The 18,002-nt window shown below is 45.7% G+C and overlaps 2 protein-coding genes across 5 annotated transcripts; one reads left to right on the top strand and one right to left on the bottom strand.

Annotated features, from left to right (window-relative positions):
• Window positions 1–69: 69 nt before the first annotated feature.
• lcat (lecithin-cholesterol acyltransferase) lies at window positions 70–5,573 on the bottom strand. Its single transcript, XM_027017163.3, has 6 exons — window positions 5,273–5,573; window positions 4,954–5,110; window positions 4,178–4,293; window positions 3,828–3,923; window positions 3,253–3,477; window positions 70–1,994 (listed from the first exon to the last, which is right to left on the bottom strand). Exons 1-6 carry the CDS (start codon window positions 5,415–5,417, stop codon window positions 1,378–1,380), a joined length of 1,356 nt encoding a protein of 451 aa, XP_026872964.2. The 5' UTR covers window positions 5,418–5,573; the 3' UTR covers window positions 70–1,377.
• A 595-nt stretch (window positions 5,574–6,168) lies between these two features.
• Window positions 6,169–17,714, top strand: ccdc135 (coiled-coil domain containing 135). Of its 4 annotated transcripts, XM_027017192.3 has the most exons (18): window positions 6,169–6,231; window positions 7,720–7,859; window positions 8,173–8,347; window positions 8,639–8,764; window positions 8,980–9,174; window positions 9,309–9,485; window positions 10,047–10,265; window positions 10,536–10,664; window positions 11,262–11,334; window positions 11,461–11,589; window positions 11,950–12,078; window positions 12,195–12,412; window positions 15,110–15,325; window positions 15,614–15,724; window positions 16,216–16,326; window positions 16,688–16,885; window positions 17,129–17,268; window positions 17,548–17,714. In XM_027017192.3, exons 2-18 carry the CDS (start codon window positions 7,720–7,722, stop codon window positions 17,630–17,632), a joined length of 2,571 nt encoding a protein of 856 aa, XP_026872993.2. In that variant the 5' UTR covers window positions 6,169–6,231; the 3' UTR covers window positions 17,633–17,714. The 4 variants fall into 4 exon arrangements, with proteins under 4 accessions (XP_026872993.2, XP_081555605.1, XP_081555604.1 ...); XM_081699479.1 differs by lacking the exon at window positions 6,169–6,231 and having other exon boundaries at window positions 7,745–7,883; XM_081699478.1 differs by lacking the exon at window positions 6,169–6,231 and having other exon boundaries at window positions 7,751–7,883; window positions 8,173–8,280.
• Window positions 17,715–18,002: the final 288 nt, after the last annotated feature.

Here is an 18,002-nt window from a genome sequence, read left to right as displayed (position 1 = left end):
CTATTATGTTACATATATTTATATAGGCATGCATTTAATGGAGATAATCATAAACCTAACTTTGTGAAGTAAGTGAAAATGTATATTTATTTACAGTGAAAAATGCAATTTGATACTGTTGGCTTCTCATGACACCAAGGGACTCCTGTGGCAGTTGAAAACTGCACTGTTTAGCAGTTTAGTTAACCAGTTCTGTACAGCACCTACTAATGTGGAATACTACTACAACAACAACAACAACAATAATAATAATAAATTAATATGGATTAGTGAGGAACCCCCCCACAGAACTACTGTTGTTTTCTGGTATGCACCCCAATGCATCCCAGTTGAGGATTTACCCATATAACACACCATCAGGGAAAATGCTCTTGTGATGATGTATGAGCAGATGTTTAAAGTGATTTCCCTGATTAAGATGAAACTGAGCCATTAATGCTGAAGTGAAAGTATTTCTCATTTTAACTTGAAAAAAAGATTTTTCTCCAAAACTGTCTTCAGTCACTTTCAGTTGTTTATTCTAAACCATTCTTCAATCATCCGATAGGCTCTCTCCGTGCCGTCCAACAGCGTTACACACTAGCACCGAGGGGTTTTTTTCCTTCAGAAAACTGACTGTTCTGTTGGTCTTAACCAGACTTTTACCCCTCCGATCAGATCAAAGGTCATCAAGCTTCCATGTGTTCTGGGGAAAGGTGACAGGATTGCAGCATAGACAGGCCTCGATGGTTCCACCTCTGTGACACCCAGACTTCAGACTAATTCAAATTAGTGATGAGTAAATGTAAAATTACACCAAATGCAAAAGATAAATTGATATAAATGAAGCAAATTATTTTTTAATTCTTAAAAAAAAAAAAAAAAAAAAAACAAAGAAAAAAAAACAAACCTGAAATGACAAACACTTTTCATTATCAATGAAAAACACCCTGTTCCATAAATACTACATGGTGAAGCCAAGAGTGTCTACATTTTAAACTATAAAGTCAAAAACATGGCGGCAAAAAAAAAAAAAAAAAAAAAAAGCAAGATAATTGTGAACCATAGAAATAAATGGTCAAAAATAGAGGAACATCTATTGTAATGTTTCAAATTTCTAACAGAGATTACTAAAATACTGATGAAGAAGGCCATCAAATAAATGAATATCAAGTTGCATAGCAGTTTTTGTCCAGCAGATGAGGACAGTGAAGAACTCATACTGAGGCTAAAGGCAGGACACCTAAGGGTGGTGATATCACCCCCCCACACACACACTTTTGTGCCAAATGGTGCCTTTTATCCTTCAATTGACAATGGCACCGTTTGGCTACATTAAACAGGAACCCAGTATGAAGTGCACCACCACCACGCATCTGTGCATCTTTGGTGGGGAAGTCAAGCCACAGTGTCGCTTCTCTCCACAGTGCTACTCAAGGGCTCGGTGTGACTGGCGTGCGGCTTCACCGTAACCATGCGAACCCTCTCCTCCTGTTTGAAGGTCCCCTCCAGGATCTCCTGGATGGTGGCGAGGACGATGTGGTTGAAGACGATGTCCAGGTGAGGCATGCCCTTAAACTCAGTCACATGCACTTGCTGCTCCTGCTGCCCTATCCAGCGCTTGCACATGCTCATGCTACGGCTGTCTATGGTGTCATCTCCATCGTCATACAAGATGTCCACAGGATCCGCGTCCGGGAACTCCTCGCCGTAGACGTAGGTAACAGGAGTGGGCAGGCCCACGCCATAGAAGCAGTAGACCTCCACGCCAGGGGTGGGGAGGCCTGCTGTAAGTGTCCTGGTGTCCTCCCACATGTACCAGCCGTCCTCGAAGTTGATGTCGGTGAAGAAGCGCTTGTAGTCCTGGTTGGTGTAGTTGAAGGAAGGGGTGGAGATGAAGACATGGTCTTTAGGCCATGCCTCCATGGATGGGAGCAACCACGGGTTTGTGGTGGTCATTCGCTGCTCCTCGCGGATCTTGATGGTGGACACCAGCGGGATACCGTCATTTTCCCCTGAGGAGTTTGGAAAGTCAGCAATCAAAATCAGTTTCTGGTATTCTCTGGCCAGACTCTGTCCATCATGCACTGCATAAAAATCAGCACAATTATTGATTACGCTTAAGATAAGCTTTTATTGCTGAAATGAACATATTTGTGATACTCAAAAGGAAAGAGTATTGATATTTCTTTCACTTCGCTTGAACCTTTTGTACAGGATCAATACGTTTTACTGAAGGAAATACAAGAGCAAATGTTTTCTATGTTTTATCAACATCAGATGAATCTCAAAAGCTCCTTGCAGCCTAGTACACTGAACTTGATAAGTTAACATTTATGTCTGGTGTGGGAGCCAAGAAGTCACTGGTTTGACCCCAGCAGCCAATATCATGCTCCTCATTCCCTCCCCTTATGAAGACAGCTGTTCCATTTCCAACATCCATTTCCAACTGTGACAGGGATCATTACTTCAGGCAGGTAAGGTGGGTGCTCTGGGGGAGGGACATGGGCATGACTCTGGATGATGAAGGGATGGAGTCCAGGTGTGTGCTCCCTGAAGGGGAAGGAGAGAGTGCGCCGTGACAGGCATAGTCACTTTGAGCAGGTGAAATGGGAGACCTGGCTCTTCGGTACGGTGGTCATGTCTGCCCCCTGTTGTACGTGGGTTTGAGACACAGGTATGGTCATTGCCTTCAGCCTTCGTTACACATGGTGTCAGAAGTGGAATGGTGGGGAGGCCATCAGGAGCGTGCCCCAGGTTGATCAACCTCCAACCTCCCTCCACACAGTGAAACCCAGTGCGAAGACCCCTGTTCATGAGGGGCACAGGCGTGGCCCTGATGGACAGGGCAGTTGCATGCAGAGGGACATGTGGAAAGTGTCACGTGCAGGGGCGCTCCCCAGGGGTGAAGGCATTGTGATAGAGATCGTCACTGTCTGAATTGGAGGATGGGGTGACAGAGGCCATCACTTTTGGAAGGTTAAAGGAGTGCTCTGGCTGCTATACCAGGGAGTTGCTCTTTGGTCTGGTGGTCAGAGGTCATGTTTACCACCTGTCAGACCTGGGTAGGGTGGCAGCCTTCATGACACCATCCCAGTAACATTTCCCCCCACTGCCCCGGCCACCTGCTCATTCCCTACCAGCTTCTGACCCACTACGAGTTATTCAGCTCTTCATACCTGGCTGCGGTGTATTGGGAGATTGGAACAAAACAAAAACATGGAGTGATCAAACTGCCATTCAGTCCGATCAGTACTAGTGTGTTGTTGGTACCTGTTGCTAAAACTCTAAGGGACTTCACTGCTCCACCCCAAGGGGCTCCGAGGGAGATGAAGCTCTTAATGTAGCGGTCTTTCCAGGCCTGACTCTGCTGGTTCAAGAAGTAGAGGATGTAGTTGCTTCCCATGCTGTGGCCCAGTAGGTAGACGGGCTGCTTGTACTCGTCATGCATCTCTTCCACCAGGTTCTTCAGGTCTGAGAAATACTCACCCTGCTCATCTTGGGTCCCGCCGCACACAAATGGAAACACAGAATATAAAAATGAACCAAAAACGTGGTGTGAAGGTCACACTTGGGTCAGTATGATACAATAATGTGTTGCAGATGTTGTCGCTGTGGTTCAGAGACGAGACGTGACCATGAAGAGTCAGCAGCTGAACATTTTTTACTAAGGCAATTGTTTGTGTGTGTCAGCACGTGTGAGAGAGAGAGAGAGAGAGAGAGAGAGAGAGAGAGAGAGAAGACATAAAATGCTGTGTCCATCTGTGTGCGGAGAGGGAGAGAACTGTGTATGGTTGTGTGTGGGAACCTGTGTGTTTGTGAGCGAGACACGGAGAGGCTTCACTTACTCGGGGCAATCCTCCAGTCATAGGGCGCAGCCCGAATGGTCTTGTTCCGCTCATATCCAATGTTGACCAAGTGTTGAACCATCGTGTGAAAATAACCTAGAACCAGAGGTGCATCAGTAAACACAGACAGAGAGAAGAGCCAAAACGAACAAGGTCAAAGAATGGACATCAGTCCTGCTTGTTTCACTTCAATTCCTTCAGCCCGATTTAAGTTCAGCCACTGCAACCCAGAATTCACATTTACAATCCCAGCACTAACAGTATGGTTCCACGAACCTGAAGCGGACCTTTCAAATTCATTTTATTCATCTAGTGATTCTTAATTGATGGGAATGAATACATCCACTCACCTGCCAGCTTATTCGTATCCAGGAACTCCACCGTGTAAGTCTCACCAAAGCCTGGCACGCGGACTTCAACCCCAGGAGCGTTGGATGTCCTGCGAGTTGTCCGATTATACACAATCCTATGACATGAAGACACACAGCGAGTCTTGTGCAAGAGGCTAACATTTCAGCTCCTTTTCTGTCCTTATTTTAGACATGTAGGAACTGATCTGAGAAGACACAGTGCTTAAGCGTTCAAGTCATGCTCTACTCCTGTCAGCGGAGCCCTCATCAATAATGAAAAAGGGCCGGTCAATAAAACCGAGGCTAACTTCAGGAGCAGGGTTTTAGGTGGACAGTATATTTCTCAGAAAACTTTATTAGTCTACTTCATATTTGTAGAGATTGTACTAAGCACATACAAACAAAATAAAGCGCACAAAAGTGACACGAAGGAGAGGTTTTGGGAGGCCGTAGGTGTTTTGTCTCTAAATGAGGACAAGCTGGCACGCTGCCAGTCTGCAGGATGCTGCGAGCTGTGCAGCGTTCAGCCCAACCAGTGCCGCATTTCCACCAACTCGCGTCATGTTTGCGCAATGTGAAAGCATAAACCAAAACTAGCTACCGCTATGCGTGCATATAATCACCACATCCAACTAAACAAATCTGCCTACAACTCACCTGGAACATCATTTTAAAAGTGATGAGTTCTGTTAAGAGCCTACATGCACATGAAATGTTCTATCTCAGCAAGCACCTCCTTGAGTCGGGAGCCGAGCTCAGCCAGTCCCGCTCCTCACCTCATGTTGTCAATCCAGCAGTCAATACCAATAGGCATGAACATGTTGAGGTCGATCCAGAGGGGAAACCACCCCTCCGACTTCTTGTAGCACAGCCAGTGGACCAGCGTGGGCTTGTCAATCTTGGCCTCAAGGCGGTTTCCCAGATTCCCAGGTACTAGATCACACAGGTTCGAACAGATTTGAGGAGGACGTCGAAGAGTTCGCAGGGGTAGTAAAAAGAGATTTTGCGTCCTCGTGAAAAGCCGTAATTAAGGTTGGCGTCGCTCATAAAATAAGATTATATATATATATATGAAAACAACCCAAACTCTCTTACCGATAATGAGAGGCGGCGTGCTGTTAGAGGGCACGCGAGGTCTGGCTGGTGGTGGGAAGATGACGTTGAGGAGCCAGAATCCTGCAGCCTGCTGCAGCGCGATTAACACCACAGCAGCGCAGGACAGAGCACGCGGACGGCGCATCTTTATTGCCTTCTTTATTTCGCTCTCCGTTAACGGACTCGGCTCTCTCGCGAGACGCCTGTGGAAGCTGCGGAGCAATGACAGTCGCCTGCACCGACGGAGCGCGAGGGGGGTGGCGTGTTCCACTTAAGAACGGCTGAGGTCATCGCCGCGCGCACGCGTTCATTGCTGTCACACGTTCTCATTTAAAACGAGGATTTTGGGAAACGGGGGTCCAGAACGGTATAATAAAGCACAAATAATCGAATATTGTTTCTTGGGGTTCAGTTTAAAAGTTAGAAGTTTAAACCGGTACAACAAAGATATAGAAAAAAGAAGCAACTGCATTTCGTAACACGCACACAGCGAGCAAAGTTACAAAAGGCAAACTGGCTCTATTGATCCGGTATGTCAAGGCTGTTTTGCTACATAGTGTTGTACAGCCAAATATTTACCAGAGTGGTGGAAGATTTAACTTTTCCCGATAGGCTAGGGCATATCTTAGTGCTTATTATAGCACTGGTTTTCTTAACTGGTTTCCGTGAATAGGCCAATGCTGATTTGTAGGAACAAAATTCCCTGGTAATTAGAGTTTTCTATCAGATAGAGTCACACTCGCAAAAACCTGAAGTAGGAATATATATATATATATATCTCCTTGAGACCCTTCACCAACAACAACGCATGAGTAGTTCATATGTATTATTGTATTATCTAGACCTGGGTGCAGTATTATCATTACTTAGCTTATTTCTTCGGCAACTGTTTCCAAGGTGTGGTCACCATGGCAACCAAACGAAACGTAGTAAACAACCGTTCGTGTTGCTGACACAAGGTAGGCGCACTGTAGTCCAGAGAGCAAGCAAAGAGAAAAAAATGTGTATCAGTTTTAATGCTCCTTTAAAATATGGTTTAGCTGGCATATCTTTCGATTTGCGGTCTGAGTTATCCACACTTAACAAGCCATCTAGTTAGCTAGCTAAGCTAAGATAATCTTTTATTATGAGCAGCTACCGAGCTTAGCTAGTAGCTACTGTTCACTTGGCTGTGTCACAAGAATAAATTACATTTCTTTGGTACTGGGTAATTAAGCACATTAAGCATGTTTAATATCTGTGGGAGAAACAGCTTTTTAAAGGAAACCATTGATTTGCTACCAAAACCCAGAAAAAAAACTCGCTGGCAAATGTGTGCACTTTTCGCCCATAGACCATAAATTTAATTTTCAGAGGAAAATTACATTCGTACCTTCATTCTTTATTTTGTGTTAAATGACTTTTTTTTTTTTGTTCATTTTAAAGAAAAGGGTTGTATTACCAAAAGAGAGGTGCAAACACTCTCCTCTCATCCACATTGTCACCCCTGCTTACATAGACGTTGGGCACTGGGAGTTCAGTGGTTCAGGTACTTTTTGGGCCCCTGAGCAAGACCCTTAACCCTCAATTGCTCAATTTGTACTCAGTCATAACTGTAAGTCGCTTTGGATAAAAAGCGTCAGCTAAATGCTGTAAATGTAGATGTTTCCATGTTTAAATGGAAGTCAAGTGGAAACAATCTAAAGCACGCCAGTGTGAAAGAAATGCATTTAATTAAGATTTACAATACATCTTGAAACAATAAAATGGTAGTTTTAAATAAATAAAATAGTTTTTATACATATATTTTTAGTCTTCCCTTTAGGAACTTACACTTACCAGACACCTTTTTAGGAACACCTACCTTGTACCTACACTCATTGGCCTTTTTATAAGGTACAACTATGCTATGGGTGTGTTTATGGGTCCCACCTGTTGGCATCCACATTTCATCAACCGCTCTCTGTTCCATTGTCAGTATTCAGCAGTCAGTCTTTAAGCACAGGGCCACTACTGACTTTTTGGAGATGTTTTGGGTGGGCCATGCTTGACAGCATAAATGCTGATATAGTAATGGTGTGGTTGCAGCTGTGGAACTGCTACAAGGTCATAAGGTACAGCAGGGGTGTTTAAGCGTGTCACCGCTGGGTATAGAGTGGACCGTCACCCGGAAATATCTGAAACTGACCACTAACGAAGGGCTAGAGAAGGACTAACAGAACTGACAACGCATGGACAGTTTATAGATTAAACTGTTCAACCGTGTTTCAAATAATCTGGGCGGTGACTGCAAATCTCAGTAGATCTGAGTAGCCTTTTGATCATGAATACTGATGAGGGTTTTTTTTTTTTTGTTTTTTTTTTGTATATTCTACACCAGTGAAGGGGTTTTGAGCTCCAACAATAGGAAGTAGCATTTTCAAGTGTGTGTTCCACATTTTAGTTCACCACATCTTCCTGGTTTGTAGATGGAGGTACTGCCTGAGGTGGAGCCTGAGATGGAAGGAGCAGAACAGGAGGAGGCAGGAGAGGACGAAGGTCTGCGGGATTTGCAGGAGCTGGAGGAGATGCTGTCCAGAGTGCACGTGGCCCCCCGGGCTCCTCACCTGTGAGGTTACTAACGTTCATGGGCGTACGGTAAACTCTATACAAGCTCCCTTTAAAAATGTCCCCTTATCACAGTTACAACAGATGATGCTCCAAGCTCACAATCACCACAGCAGTTTACATTTCAGAATCATTAACCGCAGAAAGACACAAGGCACCATACACACATTATGTCATCAGGGACAACGAACTCTGAAAAACCTCCCACGGCAGAGACAGCATAGACCGTCTGTTTAGCAAACCTTGACCGTTAGCGTCGGTGAGCCGGACTGAAGCTGCTGGAGCTTCCGTACAGAACCTGTCTTTCCCTGCAGGCTGGAACCGGATCCTGGAGTGGACCAGCGAGAGTGGCCTTCCTCCTACAGGGAGAACTCTTCTCAGGAGAACCTGCTGCTGGCCATGGCAGAGAACGTCCGCTGCCAGTACGCTCACCTGTACCCTGACCGCAGACCCCTGTTCCTCTGTCCCGAGAACGAGTGTGGCGTGAAGGTGCGCACTGCACCGTCCTGCTTCGAGCACACCTCAGTAACTCCCCGAGTGCTGCAGTAGAGAAGTCCCTTCCTCAGCCTCGCACTACCTCACACACCCCATGTTCGCGTACTTAGAAGGGTCCACTGGGGAGATTGGATTCAAAAACTCCGTTAGCAAGCCGCAGTAGTACTGGCATTGTGTCCTATTACTGGCAACGGGATCCTTCCCGTTCTGGCCTACAGATGAGGCAGCATGACTCAGCATTTCCTCAGACTGCTTTCCTTCTGTGTCTTCTGCCCCTCACGACAGAAGTTTGTGAGCACCACGCTGCGTCCGACGCTCTTGCCGATCCCTGAGCTCTACCACTGGCAGGGCTGTGCCAGCTTCGTCTCTGACTTCCTCTCCCTGGAGCTGCTGGACCCCCCCATCGACCTGGTGGGAACTGTTCACTGTGCGAGCACGTCATTAAACATACAGCCTAATAACGGTGTGTGCGGTGCCGTTAAACGGCTGCGGTTGCCTTATGGCATTTAAGAGACAATCTTATGCGGAGTGTGTGTGTGTGTTTGTGTGTGTGTGCTTCTCGGTAATCCTCCCCAACCTGCTACAGAAGTGATGTATCCTTCACACTGGTGTGTGTTTTTGTCTAGCCCAAACAGCTGCGCTCCCCTACGTGGGTCCTGAAGACTCAGAGGGGCAGCTGCTTCGACTTCTCCACCCTCCTGTGCAGCCTGTTGCTGGGCGCCGGCTACGATGCCTACTGCGTCAGCGGCTACGCCGTAAAGGAGATGTGCCTTCTCAACCAGAGCCACCAGGAGTGTCCCTTACTGCGGCCCAGTATCAGTGTGGGTGGCCAACCTGGCATACTGACATACATCACCCACTCACAACGCCGGGAGAGGAGTGGGGGCGTGTTGTGGACATCTTTATTTTATAAAGATGCATGTGTGTGTGTATGTGTGTGCGTGTGTGCGTTCAGGAGGAGGTAGCTGAGCAGAAGCAGGAGGTGCGGAGGTACTCGGCGAAGGCCCCCCGTGACCTGCAGAGGTACTCGGTGAAGGCCCCCCGTGACCTACGGAGCAGCTTTGAGCTGCGTCAGGCGGAGGCGTGTGCAGTGCAGCTCAGGACACAGCAGGACGCGCAGGGACTGAGGGAGGTTAGACAAAGCATAACTGTACGGGGACCACACACTTCAACACGTGTGTATGTTAGCAGGCGTTAAGGACACAGCTAAGACAGTGTCTCACATTCCCGATTGCTGCAGAGACAATGTTGACATCACTGTGTGATAGTGAATGATAGTAAACAGATAAGTGTATTTTTAGTCCTAATGAAGAATCAGCCCTCTGAGAACAGCTACTGTACTACAGAGTTAGGAAAGAACTGGGATCTGATCCTAACACACATCCTGGCTTAGCCATCATGACCACACAGAGTGAACCACACACACACACACACACATACACACAGGCTGAATCACAAACACACACAGAGTGAACCACACACCACACAGCCTGTATTCCAGCCTGGCTAAGATGGATACTTCAGATTCACAAAGAACAAGTCCTCCCCAGGTCCAAGCCAGATGGTCCAAGCCAGCAGGTAGAATTAATCAGTGAGATCAACTGGGTGATACAGTACTATGGCGTGACTTTATGGCCAGTGGAGGGCTAGTTTTTCTCTGAAGGGAACTTGAGAGACAGCTGCTTTTTTGTAGGAGAGCGAGAGCCCGCCCCCAGATCCTCTCTATGGCCTGAGGATTCACTGCTGGGTGCTGGTGTTGCCGGGGAACCGGGAGGTACCGGACAGCTTCTTCATCGAGCCACTCACAGGCCAGAGCTACCCCACCACCAGCAACCAGTTCCTGGGGATTGAGTGCATTTGGAATCAGCAGAACTACTGGGTCAACATGCAAGACTGTCGTTTCGGCTGCGCGGTCAGTGTGTGTGTGTGTGTGTGTGCGTGCAGGTGTAATGGGTGAGAGACATTTTTATGGCAGTAAATGATTTTAAAGGTACATTTTTGTGTGTGTTTTTACTAAGCTCTACGTGCCATTATGATTCAGTTCCATGACACAGTACAGTCCAGTGGTATTAATGGTCTGGATTCCTGGAACTAGGTTTTCACGTAATGGATCTCAGTTCCATTGGTGAGCGAGGCCTACACTTAGCCTGGGTTTGGGAAACCTTGTTTGTGCGTTTCTCAGGAGATGACCTATGACCTGGGTGATCCTGTAAAGTGGGAATATTTGCTGTGTAGCTCCATGTGCCAGTCGCTACTCCTCGTTCCTGACACGAAGAGACAGCATGAGACAGAGGACGAGGATGAGGAGGAGGTACGTATGGTAGACTGAGCCATTCTTCCTCACTGGGAAACCTTACGCTTACAGCATTAGGCTGATGGCCTTGTCCATAGAGACTACTGAAGTACGCTGTAATACCTCAAAAACATATAAACATTTTTATAAAATACATGCTCACTTTGTGCATTCAAAAGGTGGGTGTTAGATAAAAGGCGATAACTGACACCTTTAAATCGTTGTGTTATTGGTCCAGCCCACTTGACCTTGGCCCGAGCGTAACGTGACCCGTTAGCTAAACTGAGGTTGATACCTGCTCTAAGGCTTCCATAAGACAAAACAAAAGACAAAAGTTTTTTTCGTCACTGCTCAATATCATCTTGCAAATATTTCGTGTGAGCCAAGACCGTTGATTTTAATGCTCCACATTTATGGCGAATGGAAAAAGCAAACACCTACATAAACAGCAACCGTTCAATTTCGATGGCTATTTTTAGAGCGATCCTTTTCTTGTTTGTTGTTTGCGTTCCTCTCTGAATGTACCACTATACCTTCCTGTATCATCTGTGTAGTGTGTGTTCCCGTCTGCGTGCAGCGTCCTGTATTCAACCTGTTTAGGGCTTATTTCTACAGGAAGCAAAAGAAGAACAGAAAGTGTTTCACATGCCCCCATCTTGGGTAATGAAGATCCACATTTCAAGAGAAGGTATCCACCCCATTTGACTTTTGACCCATGCATATCCTTTCATAACTCCTGCATACCAGTCACACTGACCTGGTGCCCTCCATCACGTTTTGTAAGTGGCAATGTTATTTTTGGGGGGATGTGCAGATATGGAAAATCGTTGTCCCGGTGGCAGGAAGCTTATCCGATACAGGAAGGCCACGGTGGAGATGTTTGCCCCTTATCTCCTGAAGAACGGACTGGTCAGGAAGCTCACTACGTATGACGACCTGGACTGTAAGCTTGCCTGAGTGGCCATTTGTTTTGTTTTGTTTTTAGTTTCAGCCTGCTGCATATACATCAGCTGATGTCAGTCTTTAGTCGGTGATTGGCTCATTCTTCTAGAGCTGATGAGGAAAAAAGTCGTACCTGATTTCATTTCATTTCAGGCATTTAGCTGATACTTTTATCCAAATCGACTTACAATTATGACTGAGCAATCGAGGGCGGTTATGGGTCTTGCTCAGGCGCCCAACAGTGGGGCTTGAACCAGCAACCCTTGGATTACAAGTCAAGGACCATCACCGCTTAGCTACCACTGCCCTGATGGTCTTCAGCACCGTCTCCTCTTCCTCCTCCTCTGTGTTTGTGGGGAAGGCACCCAGGCCAACACGGTGACTGAGTGGTATAGGCACCGACATGACCAGCTGCAGCAGAGGGAACCGAATAAAGCCTCCAGTGTCACCTTGGAGCAGTTCAATCCAGGGCGGAGCTACGCTCTGAAAAGTAATAAAGCCACGGAATCTGATACATACATAATCATTATTATTGTTGTTGGGTTTGTTTACATGTACACTAGCATAAAGTCTAAAGTTCCCATGAGTGGTAAACCGGCTGTGTAGGCCACAGGTACGTCACTCTGCTGTCTGAGACGGAGCGTCAGATGGACTTCTACAGCCATGCACGGCCCGACAGCCTGGCCCGCCGGGTGGAGACGCCCTGCGAGATGACCGAGACCTTCGACAGTCGACCCGACTTCCTCTACTACCGCCACGTCGTTTTTAGCAAGCGGGTTGGAACTAACAGTCCGGGAGGAACGCCCGAACAACGACCCGTCCAGGTAATGACCACACACACACACACACACACACACACACACACCCTCAGCTTTTCAACTGCTGAAGCACTGAATACTGTTAACATTAACCATACATATAATCATCATCATCATCATTTGTTTAGCAGTTTCTCAAACACAGTTTACGTGTTTTAAGTACTCTACAGAAAATAGATGGTACATGGGATAATAAAGACTATTACATCCTGACATCTATCATCTCAAGAAGGTGTATGCCAAAAACTAAAATGAAAGAGAATTAAAGAAAAAGAAAACTAAGTTAAATGTGATTAATTTGAGAATGAGGTTCATTTTAAAATACACTAGAAAGAAAAAATTAAAAGAATGAATAAAGTAAAAATATTTACATGAATTATTTAAAATAAATATTGAAAAATTATAAAATAATAACCTAAATATTATTTAATAATAAATAATTAGAAAATATTTACATAACTATTTAAACCAAAGTGCACAGTAAAAGTGAAAACAGTATTTTAAAACCAGTTGCTACAGAGCAGCTTAATAAAAGGCCTTACAGAAAGGCCCTGAAAGTGCTTAAGCCATCACAGGCCCATCAGCATGTTGGCTGCATGCCTCGTGATCCACCTGTGGGAGAGAGGGCAGGAACAGGTCAACAATTAAAAGTAGGCAGCAGTATTTTAGGGTCAGTTCTGAACGACACAGGTGCTCAGATGGGTGTAATATGACCTTTTGTTGCACCTGCTAGTATTCTGGCCTCTGTAGGCTTGAGAGCGTTCGTGGGGAGATCTGCTAGCAGAGCACTATGGCAGTCCGAACGAGATGATACGAATGCCTGCACAAGCTGTTGGATATCAGCTGCAGTGAGGATACTTCTGACCTTGGCTGTGTTATGAAGACGATAGAATGCTGTTCTTTAGACATTATTAACATGGCCTTTAAAACCTAGGTCATAGTTCACTGATCAAGACAAGCTACTGAACCTGTGTGCTCACAAGTGTTTCTGATAAATTCCATTTTGTCATCACTGAGTTTCAGGAAATTATGACCCACCCAGCACTCGATATCTTCTAGACAGTTAAAAGTCAACGGTGCACTGGGTATCAGTGTTCATGGACATATATCACTGTGTGTCGTCTGAGATATATTTGCTGACAGCTGTGGCAAACGGAAGCATGAAGAGATTAACGAGTGCTGGTCCCAGAATTTAACCCTGGGGGACACCACAGGATATGGTGTGGCATTTAGAGCTGCTTGCACCAAATGTGACATAGTGCTCACGACTGGTCAGATATGACTGGAACCAGTTCAGACTAATTCTAGTTAGGCCAACCCAGTCTCTTATACGGTTTAGCAGTATACAGTGGTGTACTGTATTGAATGTTGCACTGAGATAGAGAAGAACCAGTATAGAAAGGTTACCGGTGTCAAGGTTTAATTTAAGATTAAACAAAGCCTTTGGTTAGAGTGGTTACTATTAGCTCTAAAACTAATTTAATTCATTACTATTTAAATTTTGTTGAAGTTGAAAAGAGACCACCTTCTCAATAATCTCTCCTACAAATGGAATATTAGAGATCAGTCTATAATTACTGAGAATAGCGAGGTCAAATTTTTTCTTTTTTGGAAGAGGCCTGATAACTGCTGTTCTGAGACTCTGGTCATAGGTTCTATGTTAATATGTCTGATTGGCAATTATAACAATGCTCCTTGACAAAGCAGCGAATGTTTGTTTAAAGTATTTGAAAGGTATGGTGTCTAGAGGACAGCTAGTAGTGTTTAATAAAGACTTTTGTGATTTAAAGGTCGATTTCTAAGAACTCAGATAAGGCACATTCTGTCAAACTACGACCTAGCAGGTCGGGGGGGCTGTGGACTTCGTGCAATGCTGTTCCTTATGGAGGAGATTTTACTAGCAAAGAATTCAGTAATTCTTCACATTTGTCATTAGACATTTCTAATGAGGTGCTAGGAGATGAGTGGTTAACCAATCTGTCAGTTGTAGTAAAATGAAATTTAGGGTTATTTAGGGGGCTTTCAATCAGGCTTGAAAAGTAAGTCTTGGTACTGCATATCTGTGTGTTGAGTTCAGTTTACAGATTTATACCCAATTAATGAGGCAGAATTTTTCCACTCATCTTAAGTAGGGCCGTTTCTCTGTTTAGCTGTTAGAGGTGCTATAGCTTTCGGACATTCCTTCAGGACAAGCTGTCCACCAGGTTCTCGCAAGATTAGAGAATGTGTCACTGGGTCATCTGTAATGGAGAGCTTTCTAACAGTTTTCTTAGTGGTTTTAGCAGTAGGATCTGCAGGCTTGTCAAGATAGATTGTAAAATCACCAGTGAGCAAAATATGGTCATATTCAATCATTGTTTCTGTTAACAGATGGCCAAATTCATCAAGGAAACCAGGCTGATGTCTAGGGGTGTGATATAGGGCATTCATTAAAACTCAGTGACTGCCCCTAAGCTTAATAGCAAAAGTGCTGTAATCGCCAAAATGTTGTTTAAGATTGATCTTGCTGTGAAAAATATATGTACTTTTCCATAGCCAGCCTCTGTTACTTAGAAGCCTGTTCTGCCTGGGCTTACATTACCTGGAACTTGGGTCAGTGGTGTGTGTGTGTGTGTGTGTGTGTGTGTGTGTGTGTGTGTGTGTGTGTGTGTGTGTGTGTGTGTGTGTGTGTGTGTGTGTGTGTGTGTGTGTGTGTGTCCGCAGAAGGTAGTGGAGAGGTTCCACAGGGACAGGTCAAAACCGGCTGCTCAGGACGTAGCCGAGCGAGTGTTCTTGCTGTCAGAAGATCGGATCCAGGTGACGTACCATCGGGAGGAGGACAGAATCATCCCTGCCTGGCAAGACTTCGTCAAACCCCACAACGTGGGCACCTCCCAAATCCCACATGCCTTCACGCCACAGATGGTCTCCACGTTTCAGGTCGGGTGTTTCATGTGAGACGAAGCAAACCACAAGCATTGTGCAACACTGCCCTCTGGTGGCCATCCGGATCTACTGCTGATCTCGGTCCTGGATATCTATGGCCCTGCAGAATTTAGTTCCAACTCGAATATTCAGAATAATTGTCCAGATGAACTGAATCGGTGTCGGGTCAGAGCTGAACTCTGCAGGGCGGTAGATTGACAGGAGTCTAGCTGGGTACGCCTGACCTATGGGAAAAGCAGTTACATTTTTCGCTTTAACCTCTTGCCGCTGCCGTACCTACAGGTGGACCCGTCTGAGAAACCCTGCAAGAACCTGCTTCTGTACGAGACCCTCATGGCGCTGATGAAGGAGGAAGAGAATGTCCTCATCAGGATCAGGGAGTCTGAGAATGAGGTAGAGACAGAGTCCTCGTTCCTCTAAAAAACATGCTCCTCTTCGCCCGCGCTGGTTATATTGTATAAGGCAACACTTTTCTGTCCGTAGGTTCCGCTCAGATATGCACAATTGACGGAACATTTGGTGTTTGCGCCAGTAGAGTTTTTACTGTGTTCTGCAAACTCCCATTTATCTTGTAATATCAAGATTATATTCTTTAGTAAATGATTATTTTAAGATATTTGCCTTAAATAGAGGACTTGTCAAGTCAAATGGCTGCAGAAACCCATACAAGAAGACAAAGTTTTGCCGTCTGAAAACAACTGAACGCTGCATGCTCGATGTCCTGTTTACAGAGCGTTACAGGATGACAGGAATTCACAGGAAAAACTGGCTCTACAACAGTGGTCTTACTCTGGGAAATTAACAGGCTTGTGTGTGTGTGTGTGTGTGTGTGTGTGTGTGTGTGTGTGTGTGTGTGTGTGTGTGTGTGTGTGTGTGTGTGTGAGGTGAGGGCCATCCTGGCTGCCAGAGAGCAGGAGGAGAGCACCATCGAACTTCAGATCTCCATCTACGACACCGCCAGGAATGAGAAGGCAGGCCACCACCGGGAGGAGCTGGTTAGACAAACTTATTACCAACAACTTACTCCTCTTCATCTTTACATATCTATATTTCTAACTTCACTTAATTTCACTGAGAACAATTAAGTAATTAAAGGTACAATAAAAGCCATTTTACCTGAACAAAGAGCTGCAGATCTCAACTACTCATCATTTAACATCACTGTCTACTCAAATATTACAGATTTGGATAAATTCTTTAGTGACTTCTATCCTTACACACACACACACACACACACACGGTACTTTTAAAGCACTGGTTTGTGTGATCTTTGTCTCAGCACACAATAACAAAATTGTCGAGCCTTTAACAATGTCGCCTCCTTTTCCCGTCCTGCTGCTTCTCCGCCTCCCGCAGGAGCGCACGGCAGAGGAGGAGCGTCTGCGGAGGGAGGAGGAGAAGGAACTGGACGTCCTGGCACCGTTCCTGGCCCGGCACGGGGATCCAGAGAGCCTGACCCGGGAGCAGGCCCTTCAGATCCGAGCGGACTGCCTGTCCCATCTCAAACAGCGGCTCATATCCAGAGCCAACCGCATCCAGTCGTGTTTTGAGAAGGTCTCGCTGCAATAAACAACAACAAAAAAACACCACCACGTGTCTAATGTATGGCTGTTCAACTGAGAGCCTCTAATCCTGCAGAACTCTGCCTCTTTCACTAATAAACCCCGCCTCTTCAACAATGGCACAATACAAAACCCAGGAGATTTGAAAATGGCCCTAATCTACCGTATATCTATCTGTATGAGATGTCCAGAAACTTCATGGCTAAACCTTCCCCACCTCTCTGTCTCTGTGCAGGAGACCCAGGAGCTGCAGCAGAAACAGCTTTGGTACCAGAAGAATGAGCCCACCATGACAAAGGACGACGAAGACTCGTACCTGTCCTATTGCTCTGACGCTTTGTTCAGGATTGAGGTCCTGAAGCTCCGTCTGAGCCGGTAGGTTTTTCTTTGTCCTTCCACGGATCCGATTTGGTTCACTTTAGAGTATCGATGCCGATTCTTTCAGGACACAACACAGTCCAAGGGAGAACTGTGAATTGTGTTTTTACATATTCACACACAAAAATATATACAAGCTATTTTTTAAGCTACATTTTCCATTAGAAGGTCACTGGGTTAGCGCACAGCTTTGCCCCGGACCTTGTGACTTTAGAGCACAGTGGTTTGTCCTCCTGTGAGGACCACAGAGCCCTGAAGACCATGGCTATGTTGCAGGCACAAGGACGGAGCGGCCCAGAGGTACCTGGCACTGGACGAGAGACTGAAGCAGGACCCCAGACTGGCGCTGCACCTGAGCTGAGACTGTGCTGGAACATTCCGAGATTCCCTGCGTTTAGGCTACTGTGTTTGGTTTCATTAAATGTCATTTACGTTCTGACAGATCATACAGAGTCAGTGTGATGCTTTAAAAAACTAAAAAAAAAAAAAAAAAAAAAGAGAAAACCTGAACAGAATAAAACCTTCCAAACACACACTGCAGGCCTGAGTACAGCATTAGGACATTAGGGTCAGGAGACTGCGTTAGGAAAGACACGAGAGGCAGATGTCGCACGTGTGATTAAATACCAGCTCCAGAACACAAATACACTTCCGTTTACGTTTGCCATTTAGCAGACGCTCTCATCCAGTGACTTACTGCAGCAGTCATCATCATCATCATCATCATCGTC

This window comes from Electrophorus electricus, chromosome 16, assembly GCF_041902795.1.
Source record: "Electrophorus electricus isolate QZ-2024a chromosome 16, ASM4190279v1, whole genome shotgun sequence".
NCBI classification, from domain to species: domain Eukaryota; kingdom Metazoa; phylum Chordata; class Actinopteri; order Gymnotiformes; family Gymnotidae; genus Electrophorus; species Electrophorus electricus.
Note: the sequence above shows the minus strand (reverse complement) of the source record. Positions and strands in the feature narration are given on the sequence as shown.

Bases quoted from the DNA above. Each gene is read 5' to 3' on its own strand.
- lcat (XM_027017163.3), bottom strand. From the start codon at position 5,417: ATGCGCCGTCCGCGTGCTCTGTCCTGCGCTGCTGTGGTGTTAATCGCG. The intron at 4,294-4,953 runs GTGAGGAGCGGG...TTCATGTCATAG, and splicing joins TGCTGGATTGACAACATGAG to GATTGTGTATAATCGGACAA. The intron at 1,995-3,252 runs GTACCAACAACA...CAAACTCCTCAG, and splicing joins CCTTAGAGTTTTAGCAACAG to GGGAAAATGACGGTATCCCG.
- ccdc135 (XM_027017192.3), top strand. From the start codon at position 7,720: ATGGAGGTACTGCCTGAGGTGGAGCCTGAGATGGAAGGAGCAGAACAG. The intron at 12,079-12,194 runs GTAATAAAGCCA...CCGGCTGTGTAG, and splicing joins GCGGAGCTACGCTCTGAAAA to GCCACAGGTACGTCACTCTG. The intron at 17,269-17,547 runs GTAGGTTTTTCT...GCTATGTTGCAG, and splicing joins CTGAAGCTCCGTCTGAGCCG to GCACAAGGACGGAGCGGCCC.